Genomic DNA, 25,058 nt, shown 5'->3' with positions numbered 1-25,058 from the left:
TACATGTGTGACTATGTCATGAATCTGCGTGTACACTGTACTGTGTATAACTGTACAGGTGACAATTTTTTCTGGTAACACTATTTGAAGTGTGTGACTGTCATTACACTGATATAGCTATGTTATGACACCTGTCATGAACAGATACAGACTTTGACTGTTGTCAGTGTGTTCGTTCTGTCAGTTATGTCATTCTTAATGCAAACGTTGACATCATGTGAGATATCTTTGTTATCACAACTTGACATTAATGGAGACAATTTGACATTACCACACTTAAAAAACTGTTTAACTTTATGTTAAGTTATTCATTATGCATTACATTGTAGTCGTCATCTGTATTTATATCTGTATCCATTCAAACAACAAAATATTCTGTATTTAAATAGAGGACCAGTAGTGGGTGTGGTTTATACCAGAAGCCATGTTAAATCCGGCAAATGTTGTATTGTCTGAGCTAGTATTTTTTGGCAGTTGTTGTGTTTTCAAAGCATCAAGTTGATTTAATATTGGTTAATTATGAACTACACCGATCAGGCATAACATTATGACCACCTGCCTAATATTGTGTTGGTCCCCCTGTTGCTGCCAAAACAGTCCTGACCCGTCGAGGCATGGACTCCACTAGACCCCTGAAGGTGTGCTGTGGTATCTGGCACCAAGATGTTAGCAGCAGACCCTTTAAGTCCTGTAAGTTGTGAGGTGGGGCCTTCATGGATTGGACAGCACATCCCACAGATGCTTGATTGGACTGAGATCTGGGGAATTTGGAGGTCAAGTCAACACCTCAAACTCGTTGTTGTGCTCTTGAAACCATTCCTGAACCATTTTTGCTTTGTGGCACGGAGCATTATCCTGCTGAAAGAGGCCACAGCCATCAGGGAATACTGTTTCCATGAAAGGGTGTACATGGTCTGCAACAATGCTTAGGTAGGTGGTACATGTCAAAATAACATCCACATGGATGGCAGGACCCAAGGTTTCCCAGCAGAACATTGTCCAAAGCATCACGCTGCCTCCGCCGGCTTGCCTTCTTCCCATAGTGCATCCTGGTGCCATGTGTTCCCCAGGTAAGCAACACACATGCACCCGACCATCCATGTGATGTAAAAGAAAACATGATTCATCAGACCAGGCCACCTTCTTCCATTGCTCTGTGGTCCAGTTCTAATGTTCACGTGTCCATTGTTGTTGCTTTCAGCGGTTCACAGGGATCAACATGGACACCCTGACTGGTCTGCAGCTATGCAGCCCCATACACAACAAACTGTGATGCACTGTGTATTCTGACACCTTTCTATCAGAACCAGCATTAACTTCTTCAGCAGTTTGAGCAACAGTAGCTCATCTGTTGGATCAGACCACATGGGCCAGCCTTCACTCTCCACGTGCATCAATGAGCCTGTCGCCGGTTCACCACTGTTCCTTCCTTGGACCACTTCTGATAGATACTGACCACTGCAGACCATGAACACCCCACAAGAGCTGCAGTTTTGGAGATGATCTGACCCGGTCGTCTAACCATCACATTTTGGTCCTTGTCAAACTCACTCAAATCCTTACACTTGCCCATTTTTCCTGCTTCTAACACATCAACTTTGAGGACAAAATGTTCACTTGCTGCCTAATATATCCCACCCACTAACAGGTGCCACGATGAAGAGATAATCAGTGTTATTCACTTCACCTGATCAGTGTATATAAATATATTTCCACATCCTCTTATTTTTTATCTCACTCTCTTTTTTTATTTTCAACAAAAGTTTAATGAACTAAACTCCATCACCACCTCTTTAACTGGGCACATTGAATAATCAGACACTATACATATATATGTATATATATATATATATATATATATATATATATATATATATATATATATATGTATTATATCCCTAATTTGGAATAATATTAAATTCTACTGATGCTGCTTTCATGTTTTTTGATATGTTAATCTTACTGCAGTTCACAGCACCATAATATAATATTCCAATCTTTTATAATCATTTTAAAATTAAGTACTTGTGTAAAAATATACTTTGATAAAAGTAAAAAAATATATATACTCTTAATGTTACTGTGTTAGAAGGAGTAGAAGAAATCTCTGCGTTCTTTCCTGAATAACATTTTTGTATGCGGGTGAATTCTGACCTGTCTGCCTGCACGGCACGGTGTGTAACTGGCATAATAGAAAAAAAAAACTTGAGTTCAAAATGCATTATCAATAAGCCAAAAGAAAAGTGACTGCTCCTGAACAGAGAGGCAGAAAAATGAAAGAGTCATTCCAGGAGTCAACCTTATCCCGCTGAGTCTAAACATGTCTCCATCTTCCTTCTCCAACTCAAAGGAGTAAGTGCACTTCGTCAGTCAGCAGCGTTCATTCAGCCAACCTCCTGCTCTTGATAAGTTCAAAAGTTAATTCTGTACAAGCTCAGATTGGACAGTAATTATCCGACGCAGTCACAATGTGAGGAGTCTTTACCCACATCTGTGAAGCGGCTGTAGCCTTTTCTCTCTCACAACACCAAAACAATCAATAGCACTCTCGCTGTTATCGGCCGGTTGTGAATATATGTGGGTAATTATGTGGTAACACCAAATATTTTGGATCGTCCAGTTCATTAAACATGTTCTGTCTCGTCCCATTAACTCCAGTGTATTGGCAGCCTTTAAAGGAGGCCCCTGCTGTTTAAACAGTGTTAACTATCAGACCAGAAGGTAACACTGAAGGCTGTCACGCAATGCGCCGTCAAGGCTGTGTGTGCTGAGTAACAATACCGACTAATGTCAGTCCTTTCATTAAGGTCGGGATGATTCAGCAAGCTGGGATGCATAAAGATGAGAGGAGAGCACATTTAGAGTTCCTTCTTCAAATTGCTTCTTCTCACGACAAGTATTAATACGAAGCTTGTAAAAGTATGTTCAGGGGTGAGGTTAATGTGTCTGATATTTTTTCACTTAATTCCTGGGTGCAAATATCAAGTGCTACCAGAGGAACGTGGAGAGCAAGAGCTATTAAAGTGGTGTCAGTCTGCACCGACTGTTAATGTACTACAAGAGGACAAATGATACTAAAGTGTGATAGTACAAAAACTTTAGAAAAGTGACCTCTGTATTTTTGTCTGATTGCTCAAAACACAAACTGGTATTTTGGGGGGATTTTAACTGATGATAAGAGCTGCCTGTAAGATAATAGAGTTAACAAATTTTAATCCGTGCTGTGATGAGGTCGTGCCACAGAAGATGTGCTCACATATTTTGATTCAGTACTTAATGTTATAATTAATGCTACAGGATTAACATTAAATATACACTTCCTTGAAAGGGACAGTTCACCCCAAAATCAATTTTCTTTCTAGTAGGATGAAGATAGTTTCTTGAGTAGTTATAGTATATTCTTCTGCGGCAAGAAAGTAGTTCCTTTTTTGTGCTTTAAAGGGATAATTCTCCCAAAAATTAAAAGTCAGTCATTATCTACTCACCCTCATGCTGATTGGAGGTTGGGTTTAGTTGCTTTTGTAGCTGCTTTTTCACAGGAAAACTGTGTTGCAGAATCTCCCGAACAATGTAAGTGAATGGTGGTCAGTTTTCAATCAGAAAAGAAAAAACAAACTGGAAAGAAAACCATAAAATGCCTCCATCCTGTTCGTCTGGTGTAATCCAAGGCTTCTAAAGCTCCAACATGCCAAGCTGACTTGAAAGTTGTCCTTTACACCGTGTTTTTAGTCTGAATCTTCAATGTAGATCCTTTGCTTGAAGCCGCGTTCAAGTATGTGTGTGCACACCATCTGAACTTGGTGTGTGTGTAGTGATGGTGTGCACATACAAGTGAACACTATGTCAGGGCTTTAGGAGACTTGGATTACATTGGATGAGAAGTATGGGGGCTTTTTCTGGCTTTTTCTGGCTTTTTCTGGCTGTTTATTGTTTCCGTTTGAAAACTGGTCACCATTCACTTGCATTTTTGGAGAGATTCTGCAACACCGTTTTCCTGTGACACTCCAGCAGTGTTTTGTGGACTAAAAAACTACACCCAACCTTCAATCAGCATGAGGGTGAGTAGATAATGACTGAATTTTCATTTTTGGGTGAATCATCCCTTTAAGCACGACAAGCTGAAATGAATAAACAGCACTACAAGCCAGGGGGAAAATGTATAGTCTTGATTTTGGGGTGAATTTGCTTCAAGTATATTCTACATCAACAAAATTCGAGCCTAACGAAGCCAAGCTGAATCTTACAAGCTCGAATTTGGCCACAGGATTGAAGTCTAGAAACCAAGCCAAGCCTGATACATCTGACATCGATCAGCCAACTATGGAGAGTCATTACCTGACAATGTGATCTATCATTGCTTGTAATTTAAAGAACGTTTTGGGAAACATGCATGTTTTTTTATTTTTTTCAAAGAGGTAGATGACAAAGTTCTAGCCTGGGAACAAGATGAATCTGCAAACTCATGTTTCACTTGTTCTGGCAGATGCTTCAGAGAGATTTCCACCTGTCTTGGATCTCAGCTGTTTATTTAATATCAGCATGTTTGATACAATTTGAAAAGTCACTTCACACGTTCTTAACACAACGTGCATCACAAAACTGTACTGTTGATCAAATACTGCATTGCCAATTTCTCACCTCAAATGTTTTCAGAAACATATTTTAGAGGACTGCTTAGCTCAAATTTGAGAAATTGTACCTTTTTTTCCTGCTTGTAACCTGACCAAGCACCACCCCAACATATATGTGCCACTCAGTCCTACATCATATTTTGTTGATTTGATTGGTTGTAGGTCTGTCCAGCTGGCAGAGGCCTTTTGGTCAACACCTGTTGGTAACACTCCTTGGACACTGAGAACGAACTGAGAGGTTTCAGACTAATTAGCATTTGTGAATTAGTCTGCCAGGCTAGAGGAGATCAATATCAATGTGTTAAGTACAGAGCTGGAGTCAGGATGTATTTAGCCTGGCTTAGAATAAAGACTGGCTCCATTCAAAGTGCAACAGCATGCCTACCAGCACTTCTAATGCTCATAGTGAACCTGTACAAATGATTGTTTTAGTAGTTAAATGCTGGAACATTTTCTTGACAAACAATAGCTGGATTCAGTGACTGTAAGGTGGCCAGGTTTGGTACCATTGTGTCTGCGCAAAGACTTATACCGCCTGTGCTCACCATATCTGGCAACCCACACTGTATCCATCAACACTGCAAAGAGGTTTTGGGCTGGTACAGTTATACAGCAGTTTTTGGCTTGGGCATCAACAAATTTCTTAGTGGAAATCTGTGTTACAACTTGGGGGCAAAGAGTTCGAAGTGTTTAATAAAAGACAAAATTGGTTTACATAATAGGAAGTGTAAGATCCACTGTTTTTTGGAGTTGGCAAGTGACAACAGATGGACCAAAGTCAGGATCTTTACACCCACCAGTGAATACTAGGACTCAAGTGCAGCACACACTAGGCAAGCAGGTAGAATGAAGGGAAATTTACTGAAAGGTATGGGACAGGATTTTGAGTAGGCAGCAGGATACCAGTCCAAACAGCTGAACAAATCCAGAGCTGGGAAGGTACAGATATAGGTGGCTGGGCCCAAAAGCTATAAGTAACATAACAGCATTGACAATTGGGAAGGGAATGAGTGGAACTGCACCTGTTATATACTGTGTGGCTGAGTAGTCTTGCAATACCAGACACCGCTGGCTGATTGTGTGATTATTTGTAAATGCAAAATAGATATGGCGGCAAGAACAGACTCTAACAAACCAATGCTGCTTAACTCACCTTACTGGACACGATGCTGTGATCCCATTCTTCTCAGTGGTAGGCACAAGTCCTCTGTGTCACCACCCCAGCATGAAGGGCCGCCCTAAAGACTTTTGACTGGTTCTGCATCGCAGTTAAACTCGAATTGTTTCCTCCCAGTTTTAGCAACAAAAGCTCAGAGATTGTCTTCAGTCTCTACTGAGCCGAGCGTTTAGAGACTGACTTGTGAGTCTAGAGAGAGAGTAGAAACATGAGCAAGTGGATGTGGGAGTCAGGTGGAAAGTCTGATGCCATCTAGTAGAGAACGGCAAAGAAGAGGCATTGGGAAGAGCATATGTGGCTGCAGGGAACGAAAAACTAAAGACTCCTTAGAGTTTGAGTTAGAGTCTGAATGTGGCATCTCGGCATAGCTGCTTCGATTTGACCACTTCTCTAAACTCCTGGAATGAGATACCCCATTAGAAATTACTTCAACATTTCTTTTAGTAAACCAAATGTTTATTTTTGTATTAGCTAAAATAATTCAATCAAAATGTCACCCAACAAACTGAACGAACTAACACTGTGTTGTGATGCTGCTTGACCACATTGTCGTAAACGGTGTATAGCTGGTCTACAGTTTTTCTGGTAACACTTTAATTTAAAGTGTGTGAATAAGATTGACTTATGACTCTGTCATAACCAGGTCATGACACCCGTCATGAACATGAAGGAATATTTATGAATCTTTTTGACTGTAATTATTAAGTGTTATTTGTTCATTTATGTAATTTTTAATGCAAAGTTGATAATGTCAAGTTGTCACAACAAAGACATTAAAAAAAGTCAAATTTAAACTGTTTACCTTTATGTTTTAGCATTAAATTATACTGTCATATGGAGTTGATTTTGACATTTGCTATTATAACTGTCTCTGATTGACAGTGGCCATTTTGATAGGGAATACAGTACCAAGGTGGTTGTCTTGCTGGGTTTGGCTCCTGGCACTACAGGGCTGACTCAGCTAATTCGATGGCTAGCTCCACAGCTAACTGAGTTAACTAGCTATCACCAGCTGCAGTTCAGCAGATAGCGCTTAGCTTACCTCAGCAACAAGTAAACTACCTCACCGTTCTCCATCAAGCATCTCTGTAAACCACCTTGGTACCGTACTCTGTCCTCACACTGGCCTTATAACATTTAATAACAAGTTCAAAATGTACAACTTTACTAGAGGTATTCAGATTCATGACACAAATATAAAGGTCTCATGGCAGCCCATGTCAAAACCAATCACATATGTCAGTAATGTTAAAACATGAAGCTAAATAGTTTGTTTGATAATGTCATGACAAAGACATCTCAAACAATGTCAACTTTGCATTAAAAATGACCAGTTGCTGTGTTGTGGTGCTGCCTGGCCATATTGTTGTAAATTGTCAGAATGAAAGTGACCCCTTAACAATCAACCTTCTCTTTGTCTCCTCAGACAGCATCGAAGATTACATCCAGACTGCATCATCCAACGTGGAATCAGCCAATCAGGAGCTTGCGAAGGCCAACCACTACCAGGTACGCCGCATGAACTCCGCCCTGTACTGCAGTGTGCCTCTACGCTTTGCATTCACTTTGTTCAGTTTTAATTTTGTGTCGTTGACTGAGCTTTTGCATTGTAATGCAGTCACAAGGAGCTTAGCTTGATCAGCCATGCAAACAGGGACTTTGCTAACTAGATTACACAGCTTTATCACATCCCCCACCAGCATAATAACACAGATGATGTAATTTCATGTCATACTTTACTAGCTTTTGCCCTCAGTTAAATTAATTGTATTTAGAGACAGAAAACATAAAGTGCTTGCCTGGAGTCTTACAAAAACACAAAACCACATATACAGTATAATTCCAATTCCATGAGCAAGTCTTACTTCGACTGAGATAATGGTTATAAATTTGCAATTTTATTCTACAAGTGTATTGACTTAGAGAGGAAAATGCATTAATGGGCAACAACTGCAGCCAGAAATTAAATAGAAAATGTTTTTTTCTCTCTCTCTGTGGTTTTTGGGGTGGCTACAATTTCCACTTCACAGCACATATTGGAGAGACGTTTTATGAGATGCCCAAGGGTCTGCTTTCGCTCTTCTTTTCAAGGAAATATATGTGTCTTCTGCCATTCTGTCAGGGACTATCTCAGTAGGCCAGAGCTCAGAGTGGTTCAGTGCTGTGTAGGCCCCTGGCGATGGTAAATAATGTATTGACTCGAGTGTCACTGGGTTAATAAAGGATATACCTTTTCTACATGCACTTACAAAGCTTCAGAGCTGCATCTGAACTCTCTACCTGTGACATATTTTGCACTCACTCATGAGAACTGGGACAAAACCGTATTTTGAGAGGGTTTTGATTTTCACCCTCCAATTATGCTGGAAAATATACTTTAAAAGATCAGAGTCTTGGATATTAAATGTCGTAACAGACCGACCTCCTAGTTTATTAAATGTAGACATCAACTCCAAATCTGATGGAGGTGATGTCTTATGGATTCAATAAAACGTTACCTTCTTTTCATTTCACAGCATAGTTGTAGTGAGCAGCCATTTTATTATTTTAAAGTGTCTCAGAGTTCTCTTAATGCTACTTAAAATACAGATTTTTAAACCATAATTCTTATTTAGCTTTGATTTAGAAGGACTACAGAGTTGACATGTTATGGTTGAGACATATCTGATAGCAATATTATTGAATCAATTTGTCAAAAATAGAAAGTTTTTTTGAGCAGTATTCTCGCCTTTTTTAAACCAGGAAGTGAGACAGGGGTCCTTAAGGAAAAGCTAACCCTTTTTATGCCTGATAAAAAAAATTTAAACAAATATGATTATAATATAATAGCACCTGTGTTATCAATAGCCATTGTTAGTTTTAGATTTTTAAGAGTTTTAACATATTTTAAAATAATAATAAGTTGTGAATTCTTGTCTGGGGCAAGGGTGTTTGCTGGCACAGAGCAAGTTTAGAAATTAAAAAAATTAAAGCAAACCAAAACATCTCATAAATCAAATATATTTAGCTTTATTTATTTACCATCCTGCCCTCTGGGATGCCCTTCTAGTGGACAAAATATGGTAAAGTGTCCTGTAAAGTGCCCTTCCAGTAGACGAAGCAGCGTGAAGTGCTCTCTGGGATGCCCCTCATGTGGACAACATGTGATAAAGTGCCCTCTAGGGTGCCCTACTTAATAGGGCTTTTAAATACATGCATTTAAATACTTGAATAGTTCCCTGTCTGCTGTTATTATACAGTTGTAGTAGCAGTTGTAAAACAATTTGCATAACAATTTTCGCAGCACTGGTTCCCCGCCACATACAGGTGGTGCCCTTTCTAGTTTTTTCGCCCCTGCCCCTGAGACAGCCTGTGTCCACCACTGCATATACAGAAATCCTTAAAGAATTAAAGTGTTGGTATCAATGATTTTAAGTTTTTTGGGGGGTAGGACATGATTTATTCCAAGTTCCAAGAATGGTTGTTTGGAGAATTGAGTATATTTTAATAATTTCTGACATGTAGACCATCAGTGATGTCTGTCTATTAAATAAAAGTACCAGTAAAAGGTAGAAATTCATATTTACTCAGTTCTGGAAACTGTTTCAATCTGATTCCGAAATTATATTTTCTTTGACTCATATTTTAGCAAGAGAGCCCTGGACTTTCATTTCTCTATATTTGCATGGTTTTTCGACATCATATCAGAGGCTATTCAATATGAAAACGATTGCAGTCCAGTTTCCAGAGTGTGTCATGAATGCAGCGGCTTCTGCCTGTCCCCCCATGCTGCTGCTCTACTAGTGAGCGAACAAATGAGCGACTGGCAACAGCTTTCCCATTAATTGTCATTTCATTATCTCAAGGAGAGCTGAGCCGTGACCGAGCTCACACTGAGCAATTTAGCTCTCCGCCAATCCAGACAGCCGCTGTCTTTACAGAGGCAGAGCAGATGAATGGAAGAAAATCAACAAAGGAGAAGACAGACAGACAGACAGACAGGCACGAAGACAGTCAGACAGACAGCATGATGGACCTGGAAAGAGGCAACTCCGGATTTGACACAGTGCCATGTTGACATTAACCTGAAAAGTCGTTTGTGTGCAAAAAACTGACAAAGTTACAGATTTTAGAGCTGCTACATACAATACATGTATAGAACAACCAGTGATAACAAAAGCTATGAGAGTTCTCAGCAAATCTGTTCTACATCATAAAAATATATCTCTGTGCATGGCTGCAGTCCATTAAAATCATAAAAGTGTTACCAGACAGTATGACGAGGCCATATATAGAATATATCTGCTTCTTCTAACACTTTATTAAAGCTACAGAGCGTGAAAAGGAATAACTGTATGTTCAACAGACATTTTACCTGCTGTCAGCGGTGTTGGGCGTGATGTGCTGCAAAGTAACTTATATAATCAGATTACTTTTTGTTGTAATGAGTGAATGAATGTCACACCTTAATTTTTCAAATAAGCATCTAAACCAAATCACAATTTATTTAAAGAAAAAATGTGTGAAAATGTGTGAGAATGTGTGAATCTTGTTCCCCAAATGAAAGACAACATGTTTGTTTGTATGTTTTAATAAATATCACATTTAATAGTTTTGTTTTCGGTGAGCATGAAAATTGTAACGAGCTGATCATTTCCACGAATTGTATCACAATAGCAATTTCAGTCAAAATAATTGCAGTATGACTTTTTTTTTTAACCAAATCTGTCTGCCCTGCAATCCATTACGGTTAAAATTTTACCAGATTTCCACCGCTGCAAGAACTACTGCCACCTGAACCTGTCACCGGAGGAGATTCTGAGGGTGACTTTTTTGCATTTGAGATAGAAGACAGACATCTTACAGTCTCGGCGGACACTGAAGTCCTGGAGACTCTTTCTTTGGGATCAGTACTCCAACACCATCCAGGCTATCGCCTGTGGAGAGGCTTTTTAGCCTTGTAAATCTTTGCAGAAGAACTGACTACCTGGCACAAAAACTTCTCCCATGTTTTAAAAGAGAAAACTACAGAGAATATTGGCTGAATGAGATTATGTGATTTGAAAAGCCTGTGCACTTTTATAGTGTGTATGTAGCTGCATGTTAAAATGTGATGTACTGCAAACTATACAAGTCTGTTTTATTGTTTAGTTCACTGTTAGATCATCGGGACAGTATAACCAACATGCACAAGGAAATGTGAAGTGGTTTTCATATTTGGTGATGCAAAAGTACTGTAACAAGTTACTTTTCTCAGTAGGTAACACTGTAATGTAACAAGTTGCTTTTAAAAGTGATTGTCAGTGCTTTAATACAAACTGACACTTGAGTTGCTAACGGTGCACACAATCTGCAGCACCTCTGCTTCAACCTGACATTTCACAACTTTTAACAGTTACACATCAACTGAAAATTCAGTTCTTACATTTCAAAGGCTTATACTGTTAGGCTGCTTTGCACTGCTTTCTGTTTTTATTGCTGTATTTCAGCTGAAACTGGTTGCATTGACCTGCGGCTTACCGACTGCTCACATATTTTTCTTTTCATACTTTCTTAGCAGACAGTTTCATTGCTTTCATGTCTTACACTTCAGGTGATATTGTCACCTGCATTCAGTATCTGCACATTAACTGACACCACAGTAGATTTTTACATTCTTTGCTTTATCACTTGACATATCAAACGCTTTCGATATCTGCACATCAAATGACACTGAACTAACTGAATTCTTGTGTTCAGCAGAAAGTTCAATGACTGTGACCTCTAAATTTTAAATTGCCATTTCTGTTGCTGTCAGTGCTTACACAGCAAAATGTAATTTCACTGCTCGAAGTGCACTTCAACTGAAATTGCTTTTATCTATTTATTTATTTATATTTTTACTGCTAATTCATCCAGTCCATTTTCAGTTATTACAGCTGTGACATGAGTTCGATTCAATGATAACATTTCAACTGACACTTCAATCCTTAAAGGACCAGTGTGTGTGATTTAGTGGCATGTAGGCATGGGCGACAGAGCTGAAAATCCTGTCACTATAGTGAAGTTTCATATCAGTTGAAATCAATAATTATTGATCATGTAGTTGTGACTGATGACCTGTTGTGTACTACATGGGATGGCAGCAACTGAGGTGATAAAATGAGTAAAAGTCACAATATTTTTGACCAAATAATGATAAATAATCTTCAGTAATGTGGACATACTGACTAAGTGGATAAAGGCAAAGTTTAAAAACTTACATCACTTTACTGTATGCAGCCTTTAAAACCAGATATATTTCCCAGCCTGTGTGGCGTGTATTGTGTGGTTGCAGATTGCAACTAACTGAATAGTGTTCACCTCACCCTCCCCTTCCAAGTGTGTATGAGAACCTAAAGTGGCTGCAGAACTCAATAAAACTGCAAAAGACTCTTGGAGAAGGACTCACACCCTCTGTAGACATAAAGAGCTCATTCTAAGGTAACAAAGACACATCAATTCTTATTTATTGGTGATTATATACTAATGAAAACATGCATATGAATATTATATTCCATTTCTGCAAGATTCTGACAATAAAACCTAAATCTTCTACAATTGGCCTTTAAGCATTTGCAGATTTAACTATAACTCATACAGTTTCATAAGCAATTCATTAACAATAAGACATTTTAACCTGTTTACAGCAAATTTCAGCACATTTGATTTTTTTTAAATGTGTTTTATAATCCTCAAAATTCAGCCTGTCTAGAATTTCAATCAGAGTTATGTGGTTTTGAACACAGAGACCACAAACAAATGTTCATAAAAAGCCGTTCAGTGTTGTTTAGCTGATGCTGTCATGTTGAGACGAAAAGATGCAGACGGTGGGCCATATTTACTTGAAGAGTCTGAAGCTAAACCAGACCTGAGATCTGACTCAGGTTCAGTCAGGTGTCGCTTGTTTGGGTGTTGGATCCGCCCCAAGACCTCTAAATCTGCTTTAATTGCCACTAGGGGCTGATGGGAACAATTTTACCAGTGGGTAGCTTGTATTTACCCAATATGAAGTGAATGTAGCGTGAAGTTAATGGCACTGTTGTGATCACATAAAAATGCAACGGAACAGAGGGGGTGACGAAGGGTGGGGGGGTTGGGGGAGGTGGAGAGCTTTGAGAGGAAGAGACAGAACACTTTGCAGTGAGTCTGAGCTCTGATGTAGCCTTGAACACTCCTTGATGCTGCTCTACACGCACCACTGCACATCTCCACCAATGGTCAATTAAGAGCGGATGTCATTTTCTTCTCATGCCCCGCCTTGTCTACTCACTTTACATTGAAAATAAATTGAATCTATAATCCATTATCTGGAGGCAGATTACTCTCCCTGCTGCAAGTTTCTCTAGTTGCGGTGATGTTTTATCACCTCATCTGTGTTCAGCAGACCACGATGAACTCTGATTGTTGATTGCTGCACAAGATGGTATATAATTACCAATGAAACGCAGATGTTCTCGCGATTCGGTGAACAAAAGCTGTAGCTGTTTCACACATGGAAAAAAACTGAATAACTGGAGTTATTATTGATTTGATCTGATGTAATTGTTAAGACTTAAAAGTCCATCCATCTTCAGAAGTGAAATTGATCTCCTGGTGAGCGGCTACATCCTTCTGAGTCTCAAAAAAAAAAAAAAAATCAATGCAACACAGTTTTCCTCTGGCTTAATTGAGGATAATATAGAGCGCCAGCTATTGTGATCGGGGAAAGGAACAAAGGAAGAGGGAGGGGAAGGAAGAGGAGACCAAAAAGGAAGATGGCTCGTAAATGAATGGGTAGACGGATGAATGGACTCATCCACACGCAGACACATACAAATTGTTGCCCTTTTGACAAATAAGATAATGAAAAAGAATAACCTAATCACAGTGGTAAAGCTCTGACTGATCACTGCACTCAGACCGGGGGGATGGGCTAACGCTGACAGATTGCAGGGAAACTGGCGTACTGTTCAATCACTCTTTCCCCCCCTCAAGTCCCTCCGGACTCTTTATGCTACTTTGAAGGATATGGAGTGGAAATAACAATGTTTGAAGTTACCCAGGTTGATGTCGGTGACACTCCTCCGGCTCGGCCCTATCAGCCACAGCTGGGCCGAGCGTGATGGAGGAAAGAGAAACGCTGGCTTCAAATAAAAAATGGACACATTTATGAGATGCTTCTTAATACAGCAGTGGGATTAAAAACAAGGCCCACTCGCTGCTTTCGTGTTCAACAGACCAACAATAATGTCAAAGTGTCAGATGGAAACATTAACACACAGTTTTGTTATTTTAAGACCATTACCATAGGAGAAGAAAAACATACATTTATAGACAACAATTTATATGAAGGTGTTTGTAATAAGCATGTGTCAACAGTCAAAAAGGCCCTTAAAGTGAGAAATTTTTAACTGCATCATAAGGCAAAAATATCAACACAAAACGAATTTATTTTAAAGATTACTTCATACATGCGTACATACTATCTAGAGCCATCATCCTCAGGTAAATTTATGGGTAACACTTTACATTAAATGCTTGTAAGAAGCATTGGTTAATAGTAAATAAGGCATTTATGATGCTTATTAACATAATGTGTTAATAAGACTACATAAGTGTTAATAATAGCATTATAAACTTAACAGTTTATAGGCTGATTAAGAATGTTAATAAAAGCTTCATGAGCTTCTTATACGTGTTTGTAACAGTTTAACTAACTTACCTATTATGTCATTATTAAACCTCTACTAAGCTTTATCAAGATTTCTACATACTTGATTATTATACATGATTATTGGCCCTACTTGTTGCATGTTTGTATGAAAGTTACTTTATAAATTAGGTAGAGTTGAGATGAGTTAAATTGAGTTGGGCTTCAAATTTCATGAAGTCTCTCAGTAGCTCACCTGGTACAGTACATGCTTTCATCCACTCAGTCATTATTCCACTGTCCTGAGTTCAAATCCAGCTTAGAACATCCCTTACTCTCCTGCTGCCACTGTTCAATAAAGGCACAAAGCCTCAAAATACTAATAATTAAAGTCCACCTCCAGTCAAGTTTTAAACAATATGAAATGTTTTAGAAGAAGTGACAAATTGTCTGTTTTTTTTTTTGTTTTTTTTTTTATGTTAAAATGGCTTATGTATAGCTGTACACCTTGCCTTCATTTAGCATTCAAGGATTCATGAATATGTAAATAGCCCCTGTCCTCTCCACACAACCCCCACACCTACCCCAAACTAGTTGCATCTGGCTTCTCCTCTGTCTTGCGTCACAGTAACTACCTACATCTGGCTTCTCCTTTGGGCTGGCCATTGTCACAATTTATATGTTTATGATATGCAATGTTTAATTGTTATTAAGTACACCATTACCTGCTAATAAATACATAATAAAATATGTCAAAATCTTAATTAAGCAACAACGCCCTCCCTAACAGTCAGTTACAAACATACCTTCAGCGACTCTCTCAGTCCAAATCAGACCAGCAGTTCACTTCAGCTTACTTCAGTTCCAACAACCCGACACAGAAGAAAAAAACATATCAATCCGTCACCGTCCTCTGGCTCTGGTGGCTCAAACATGTCTGGACATGTCCAATAAAGCTGCTAGATGGACACTTGGACCACACTGTTGCTTTGCATGGTCTAAAATCAAGCAAGGATGTGTTGTCTTGTTAAAGAGTTTAACTTTTCATACGTAAGAAAAATATACAGTCTTGCTTGAAAGATTGCTATTTGTGTACAGTTAGGTGTTAGGATTGGCATTAGGAAGTTTGGAATTCTGTAACCTGCTTTGTCTTCTAAAGGAAAACATACCGAGCCGTGGTAATGGAATTCTAGCATATCTTGACGTGGCAAACAAATATACATAACAAAGAAATATTTGAACAACCACAATGCATCTCATTTTATGACAGCTTGGATGTGTTTATGTACTACCTTGTTGATGAAGGATGTGTGTTGCTGTTTATTCATGGTGAAGTGACTATTTCACTGTCTCAGAGGGATATTGCAGCATATCATCTACGTGTGTTTTTCATCCATATAGTGTATGATTGCTGGTGCATTTGTGTGCATGTGTGTATTGGTCTGTGCTGATTGAATGCAATATTATATTACCTTGTTGGCCTGCAAGTTTGTCGCAACTGCCATTTTTAATTATAACCATAACAGCCTGTTTGAATGGACACAGTACATCATTACCATTTGGGCATGAGAGAATAAAAGCCTTACATTATACTACTCTATATTAATAATTTTTGAAATTGTCATTCAGGTGAATGTCTACTCTCTGCCAGTGATTGCTGCAGAATAACAGAACATTTTCAGGTCATCAGCGCTTTTCCTTTTGCTGTTTTAAATACGCCCAGTAGACCTGGAAAACCCCTCCACTGAATGCATAGTTATGCACCTTGTATCCAGTCTGTAATTTAGAATAGAATAAAAACTGGCTGTTCAGAGTGAGCTCTGTTGACAGGTGCCACCTACAGAAACTTGATTAACGGAGAATCTCAAATCAGAAAGCCCAAGCAAAAAAAAAGTAAAGTAAAGTAATCACAGAGGCAGTCGTGCTGTTTGATTGACAAGTGATCTGTGGAAAGTGCCGTGCGAGAGCAGAAATGAGGTCTGAGCAGCAAAGTTTGAGGACAAACTGAAAAAAAAAACACAACAGCAATGATTGCTCAGCAGTGACATTTCAGGCAAACTAGAAGAGGGAGAATGTAGCTGAAAGGTTGTGCTTTGCATCCTCTATGACAACATGTTCTCATACCTACATGACAGAATAGACCTTAACTATGTTATGTAAGTCACATGAAGTAAGTCACGTGACATTAAACGTGTGATTTACATTTGGAAATGGTCACATTTTCCTTCAGGGTTCAGTTTGTTGCTGCATCTACAAATGCAAGTAAAGACTCCACCATGCAAAGAGAAAGACATATCAACAACATCCAGAAACACCGCAGACTTCTCTGAGCCTGAGCTCATCTAAGATGGACTGACGCAAAGTGGAAAAGTGTGCTGTGGTCTGACCAGTCCACATTTCAGAGTGTTTTCAGTAATCATGGACGACATGTCCTGCAGGCTAAAGAGGAAAAAGACCATCCTCATTGTTACCAGCACTAATTCCAAAAGACAGCATCTGTGATGGTAATGGGCGTGTTAGTGCCCACAGCCTCATGGGTAACTGTCAAGTCTGTGAAGGCACCATTAATGCTGAAAGGTTCATACAGGTTTTGGAGCGACATAAGCTACCATCCAGACATCTTTTTCAGAGACGTCCCTGCGTATTTCAATGAGACAATGCCAAGACACATTGTGGAGAGTGTCTTCACAGTACAAGAGTTCAGGTACTAGACTGACCTGCCTGCAGTCCAGACTGGTCTCTCATTGAAAATGTGTGGTGAATTATGAAGCACAAAATACAACAACAACCTGAAGTCGAATATCAAATAAGAATTTCACTTTCAAAACTTTAACAATTAGTTTCTGTAGTTTCTAAACACTCACTGAGGTTGAAAAGTTTTTGCAAATCCTTGCATTCTGTTTTTTAAATGATGTTTTACATAACTTTTACAATTGGGGTTGTAATTTTGTTGCTTAAATGTAGTAGTAGCAGTAGCTTTTGTGTGTTTAATTCGAATATCCACCTGGACAGTTATTACTGCTAATTTGACCCTTGCAGGTGGAAAACTGACACCAGAGGGGTACATACAGTAGGGCTGTACAATTATGGTCACAATTATTTTGATTAATATTGAGATCACGATTATTCATCATGATTACTTATCGATTTTAAGGACAAAATAATTTTGTTGCACTTTCACATTTCAATAAACAGAGCACTGCTTTCACTTCTATGTCGTGTTATATTCCTGCTAAGCAAAATATCACTAAATTTGTACCAAAACTTTTCAGGCAAAATTAAATCAACAGAGTCACTTTCATGTTTCTCTGGTGGATGTAGTGAACATGACAGGAGGAACATGAGGAACGAGAAGGTCCATATTTGGAGGAGAATGACAGATGGATGGCTCAGACATGTACAGGACTTTCACCCAGAGGACTGGAGTTCAAGTCCTGTGTGAAACAAAAAGCTTTAACTTTTTCGTAACTTCAAATTTTTGTTACGGATGAGTTATTTTAACCCAAACCATGATGTTTTCCCAATTCTGACCAAGTAGTTTTATAGCCTAAACTTAACCAAACTGCGACCATTTTATAATGTCAACCACATGTAAGTTATGTCATGTAATCTAGTTCAGGTTTGTTAAGCCTGTCACTGCCTGTACTCTCCATTGTTAATATATGTCACCTTGGGGGACATTGACTATTGACCTTTTCTGTTATTTAGTTATGAGGATGTCTTTCTGACGTGGTGAACAATGTGGCTGTTATTGATATCTGAACAAGGATGAGGATTCGGTAAGGTAATGTTGGTGACGTTACTTTAATGTCGCTCATGCATTCATCGGACTGCAGTTTGTGGTGTTTTTCAAGTAGTTAAACACGTCAGTTGTGTTGCTTTGCATCACAGAACTCTCATGCTGTCTTTGCATATGATTTGTTCCTGCTTAACATCTCTCGACCTACATCCAAAATACTTCCAAACAGCAGATGATGATCCATTTGGAGGGCCCAGCTCTTCGCCTTCTGCTCCACACATCTGATTTGCTCTCCGTTGTATATCACTCTTCTACTTTGGACTGCAGCCACAACATCCAGGAAGTTTTGTACAGCCTGCTGCTGCAGGACGGCTGGCTGTTAGTTTAGGAAGTACTTGATTTGATATGCAGCAAAGCTTTCTATGAGCAGAGCACACATTTTGTACATCAGTATCAAAGTCAATCGTGTTCATTTAACTGTGGGAAGCCAAACTGGATAGAGTTAGGCATAGGGTCACTTATTTAGTTGTTGTACGACGAGTGACGAGTTAGATGAGAACATCTTAGATGTACCTATGCTATACAACCCTTTTTCATCCATATTGTATTTCTTTTGCAGCTATGCATCTCAATGTATGTGTGGATCAGAGCCCCCTTTGCCTTCCACCAGAAAAGCCCATTTCTACCTCAAACCCTGAATCTGTGAGTGACTATCTGCTGGGTTGAAAGCCACAGTAGAGTGATTCTCTGTGAGTGCAGCAGCACAAAGGCCAGGTTACACCACACTGCTAGTGCTTCACTCTGTTTGACTCCCACACACACTCACACACAGAAATGTGATGTGAAAGGCACTATAAAGTGAGGCTTCCCCTATTGAATCCAGAGTGATTGTACACACCACACTTTGCTCTGAGATTAGTTCACCTTTCTTGCTCAAGGTTAACCCTCTATAGCAGCGATGAAGATGCCTTTGTGAGTCAAAAAAGCTTTAATCTGTCCTCATTGTAGTATCTAAGAGCTGGGATGAATGCATCACATTATAATAAATGGCTTTGTTGTCTCTTCAAACAATATCTGAAGCAGTTGAGGGAGTTATGTGTGTCGACTCTTCAACCTCATTTAATTTTATAAAATATTGTTTTCATGAGGGGAGTAGATTGATGTTGGTTCTACAAGAGAATTACCAGCTGTCAATATTTCCCCATTAATGTGACCAAAAATTTTAAATTAACCAGTCAGGCACACAAAATCAATTTACTATTAAGAATGGACAAGCAGTATTTATGATTGTAATGTTAGTTGTGCATGGTTGGAATGGGATGTCTTAAACAATATTATAAAATGTACTGCCAATCTATTTGGTAGGCTGGTGCATTGTGGCAAATATTTGGTACCAGTAGTTTGGTTCTAGACCCTTTAAATCGCAGCTCATATCGTTGATTTGTTCAGCGATTTAAACAGGTGACTATTTCACCAATCAGTGCTTTGTCAGTGGGATTAGCAATATGGAAGACACTTAATACGTCCATAAAAACTACTGGCACAAAAACAATGCCGTTGATAAGATTGATGTACGGTACAGGTTCTTGTGAGCTGACTTACAAAAGTTAACAATTTTGTGATTATTGAGAAAAATGTTAAAGTGTTGGTGTGTAGGATTTAGTGGCATCTAGTGGAGATTGCATCTGACCAAATACTATTCACCTCACACTACCCCTCCAGGTGTGTATACTCTTAGAAATAAAGTTGCTAACTAGAACCATAAAGGATTCTTTGACTTGTCCTCATGAGCACAGCAGGTCCCTGGTAGCATCATTTAGAAAGGGACCCAGTTGGAACCCTTCCATAGAGTTGTACCTGGAAGCCAGCTGAAGGTGCTATACTGAGAACCATCTGTGAAAGATTTTACCCTAAACCCCCTATTAAGCTTTTTCCACCAATATGGAACTGGCCATATTCAATTTCAGGAACCTAATTTTGAGCCGCCAAGAGTAAATCTGAAAAGTTGAAACCAAAAGATGGAAGGTTTTTCTTCTTTCTACAAGTCACTGTGCAACACCCTCCACTGATGACATCCTTAATTCAATTGTTCTGCTCAAAACTGGTGAATCTGCAGGGTGGTGTGCTAGATAGCACTAAGATTCCAAAAATCTTGAGTGGAACTGGTTCAAGAACCAGAGCTACTTTGGTGGAAAATGGCCTTACAAGAGGTTTAAAAGGAGAGCCTTTCTATGGTGCAATGGTTTCACCCAGAACCCTCTTTCTGTCTTCTAATGGTCCTAACAAGAACCTATCCAGGCGGTTCTGTGGAGAACCTTTTTATATTCCAAGGGTTTCATCTAGAACCGAGCCAGCTGATTTCAACAACCTTGAGCTCTTGACCAACCCTTTCTTCAGAACAAGCAAATGGTTCTGGGTAGAACCTCAGCCCTTCTAGAAGAACCCTTTTGGAACTCTTATTTCTAAGAGTGTAGGAGAACCTACAGTGATAGCAACAATCCCAAAAGAGCCAAAAGGTCTGTTCTAGAACAGGTGTTTGGTTTGTCATGTCATTTGCAGAGGACTCATGCCCTCTGTAGATATAATGTATAATTTTTTTTATATCCTGCCAATAGATCCCCCTAAATCTGACACACTGGACCTTTAACTGCTCCTATGAACAGCCTGAAAATGATTTTGTGTGATGGATATGTTTCTTCCCAACGATTGTTAAATCTGATAACATTAACATAATTCCAGGCTCATTGAATTAGGTGAAGCAAAATGGCAATTTACTCTGATATCAGGGTAACCAGTCTTCAACGGTTCTGTGCCAGAGTGATCATAATCGTTTCTTTGGCTGAAGTCTACAGCTTGTTTGAACATGTCCCTAGGCCCACTGCAAGTCTTTTTGCCAGCTGATGCATGATGAAGGGTCGGGTCGTTTTCTGGTCGTGCCATTCTGATCCGGTGTATGAGCTTAAGCTGATTTAGTTTTCTGCTAAATGACTGAATGTCAAACCCTTTAATGACGTTCATTACAGGTGCCAGAAATCATAAAATTAGTAGTAAAATACAGCTGGGGTCAAGAAAACTACAAACCAGCACAAAAATGACAATTGCCAACATAAACCAGTAAATTCTGAGCATTTTACGAACACTAATAAAAAGGTCACATTTGCATTTGTTGTTTGTTAAGCTTGCTGTGTTCACCACAAGTGAATATGATGATAAATGGGGGCGGTCTCTGCAATACTCTATACAGATTACTGGGAAGTTAATAAACAATCATCTAGTAGCTAGCAAGTTAGCATTAGGGCTGTTAGCTAGTATGAAGCCTTGTTTTGATCTTGTTTAAGTTGCTGCATTATACTGCAACACTTCTTGTATTCATTTCAAATTAAACATTCTGTAGTATTTTAGTGGATAGAAATCCTCCTTTTATTATGAAACATTTGCCAGAACATGCGGTGAAAAATCGATTGACTTTTAAGTCCACTGGCCTCTCATTATGTTCCTGTCCAGAGCAGCTGAGTCACCTGCAACACCTAGTGGTCAAACTCGGTGGCTCCAACCCTACCTTCCACTAGGAGACTCCACAAGTAATGCAGTTTGCTGAGTGAGTGTCCCTTGAAACTTGCAACATCGTGGTCAGTGAACGCCTCTTGTCAATGATTGGCTCTGGTCTGTGTGACCAGCAACTCTAATTAACTGTAAGACTTTTTCGGAACACTGTTTGTGAAGATATGTGCAGCCTACTTTTTGAAAGAAAGACAGTGTGTAGTTAATTCAGAATTCTTCATTTAAACAGCACCAAAAATTAGCACAGTACACAGTACACGGTTTTCCTGGTTTATATAGTGTTTCTGGTAGGACTTCCACTGTGTTTGCAATAGACTTCTCCAGCAAGAAAACATCAGTGTCTCAGTACAGAGGCAGCTCCCATAAGAATGAAAGTGCAACATAGAATCCAAAGAGGAGATGAGACATGTAAAGACATTTAGGGTTCTCTGTATAATGCTGACATTGCAACCAGGCTTAGATATTTCTTTTGAAACCATATATGCTGTAATGGTAGGTCCCTTGGAGCTTCTCTTTGCAATGAAAAATCACATATTTCCTAACTTGTGCTGCCAAGATTGTATATGTAGTGTAAAATCATAACTAATGTTGCATTGTGCATAATGTTCTGACATGAATGTTTAATCTGAGCTGGACAGTTTTATGACCATGTCAGAGGTAGCCAACACAACTGGCTGCTACCCTGTTTTTAACAGAGGCCAATCAGTCTTTAATAAAAGGCCAAATATGCTGATGCTGGGGAGTGTTTTTTGTTCCATTGTTGACAATCGCTGTCACAGGGCTTCCTCCCAGGATGCTGGGATTGGCCGTGAAGTCTGTGTTTATTTGCTGCTCCTCTTAAATATCATAATCAGGGTGACTGCATGGGACGCTGAGTTTTATGTAAATTGCATATAAGCCGATTACAAGTGAGGCAGTTCCGCTGTAAACATTATTTATTTTATGGACTTCCAATTTTCACAACCAGATGCGATAAAGGGAAAATAATATTATGGCCATTATCATTGCATTGCATTATTGTTGTATTATGAGGATATTTCTCATGTCACACAAGGTAAGTAGTTTTTCTCCCAGAGACACGGCGAGTTTGTCTTCCATGTAAGGGAGGCAGAGATGAGGCAGATAGCTGGTTTGTATGGAAGTGCTATCAGCTTTAATGGTTCTAATTCTGTTTTTCCACATTCTCCCTCGGATAAAAAGTTGTTTTTAAAATTGTTTCTGGTTGTTAAAAGTCTCAGAGGGCCTCAGAGATGGAAAGGTGAACAAGTCACTTAAAACCTTCTCTTTTCTAACTCCTCTTTTCTCTAACTCCTCTCTCGTCCTTGCTCTTTATTTATATATATGTATATATATATATATATGTATATATACATATATATATACATATATTAGGGATGGGAAGTTAATGCATTAATTACAATTAATTAATTACAAAAAAAAAAAAAACGTCAAAAAAATTAACACATTTAATCGCAGTTTGCAATCCAGACAACACGGAACATTTGTCAGTGCACGAGTTCCTGGTCCGCCGATCACACTGACCCCTAATTTACACCAGGTGCGGCTGCACTTGGAGAGATACGCTGCCATTCTAGCTGTAATTTATACCAGAGGTGCCATGGCGCGTCTCAGCAGCGTCCCAGAAGCGACTTGGCGCTCTGCACCGTGTTTTGACGGATGGCGCATCAATTGCCACAGAGCAGGTCAAACAGGTAGGAAGTCAGGCACGGAAAACAGGGGAGAATCCGGTTTATTTTCAAAATAAAAGACCCCGTGCAGACTCACCATTATAAAGACAGACAGAAAATAGACAAATAAACTACGTAGCCTGCTTATCCACGGTAGAAGCACAAAGAGCAAGGAAATCAACAAAATCAGAGCAAGTAAACATAATCAGATGGGCAAAACGCTGCGCTGCTGAAACACTTCTGAGTTTAAATAAAGTTCTATGAAGGCCTGAATATAGCCACCATTATGATTTATAGTGCCATTGTCAGACTGATGCAAAATAAACAATATTTTGTTGCTTAAATGTTTGCATATGTCTATCATTTGATTCAGTCATATACCAAAATCCATTTAAATTGAAAAATGTTGCTTCTTGTGGCAAATATTGTTATGCCATTAAAATGCGACTAATTGAGATTAATTGACCACAAAGCCTCCAATTAATTAGATCAATTTTTTTAATCGAGTCCCACCCCTAATATATATATATTCATACACAACTGGATTTCTTTAACAGCTCATGATTGGGCTAGAAGAGAGGCAAAACAATAAGTTCTGATGCCATGAAAAACAAAACTTACATGTGAAAAAGTTCCATGCTGTCCTTCTAAACTTGGATGCATATATGCACACTATTTCCCTATTTATTGTATGAAATTCTCTCCACATAATAAATAATAAATTAAAACTGAACCTCAAATATCTGAACAAGGACACAGCTCATTCCCAGAGTGCTTTCCTTCAACAGTCTTTTCTATAAGTATACTTGTATTGAGTAGTCATTGATCAAAATATATTGAAAGATGTTTTCTTTTAGAAATTCTTACAATTCAAATAATAAGTCATGTTTTATTTGAGAGAACTTAAAATAATCAGTTAAAAAATGTTAAATTAAACTGAATAAATAATTTATACTGAGTCAGAATCAAATGTATAAGACTGAATGCAGCTTTGTTAATTTTTGCCATGACCTTAAAAGATTTCAGTGTTGAAGTACTCAATATTCAAAGCAGTTAATGCTGTGTAGTCCTGCCAACAATGGCAGCACTGGTGTCTTTATAAAGCTTTAAAATATTGATGCTAAGAGAGGAAAATACCTAAGAGAAAAGACAGGGGTTAGAGTTCAAACAGAGGTAGAACACACTCATAAAATGGCTTTGTACATGGCAGGTTGTACAACATAGTGATGGAGGACTCAGGGGAATCCCTTCCCATCTCTCTAACAGAGGTCGCTGATATGGTTAAAAAGCTCCACAGAGGCGAGGTGCCCAAGGTGGATGAGTTTCACCCTGATCTGCTGAAGGCTCAGAAGTTTGTTGATCTGTTCTGGCTGACACAATTTCTTTTGGATCCCATGGAAGTTTGAGCCAGTCCACACGGACAGACACGTGGGATAGTTGTGTTTACCAGAGGTGGGAGCAGGTCACATGTGCAAATCACGTGCAAGTCTCAAGTCTTAACCTGCAAGTCTGAAGCAAGTCCCAACTTACTGTGGTGAGAATGAAGCAAGGCAAGTCAAGTCACTGCTAAAAGTCAAGCAAGTCAAGTCATTTCTCACTATTAAAAAAAATAATCAAAAGACAGTGGTCATGG

At 39.0% G+C, this 25,058-nt stretch overlaps 1 protein-coding gene across 1 annotated transcript in view; it reads left to right on the top strand.

Annotated features, from left to right (window-relative positions):
* tsnare1 (T-SNARE Domain Containing 1) overlaps positions 1–24,831 on the top strand; it is a 222,811-nt gene extending 197,980 nt beyond the window's left edge. Inside the window, exons 10-11 of the mRNA XM_084725823.1 lie at positions 7,235–7,340; positions 24,636–24,831. Coding sequence (XP_084581949.1) covers positions 7,235–7,340; positions 24,636–24,831 — 302 coding nt within the window. The remainder of the gene's footprint in view (positions 1–7,234; positions 7,341–24,635) is intronic.
* The last annotated feature ends 227 nt before the right edge of the window (positions 24,832–25,058 follow it).

Source organism: Lutjanus erythropterus, chromosome 9, assembly GCF_056507025.1.
Source record: "Lutjanus erythropterus isolate fLutEry1 chromosome 9, fLutEry1.hap2, whole genome shotgun sequence".
Taxonomy (NCBI): domain Eukaryota; kingdom Metazoa; phylum Chordata; class Actinopteri; order Lutjaniformes; family Lutjanidae; genus Lutjanus; species Lutjanus erythropterus.
This window is presented reverse-complemented; position numbering and strand designations above follow the sequence as displayed.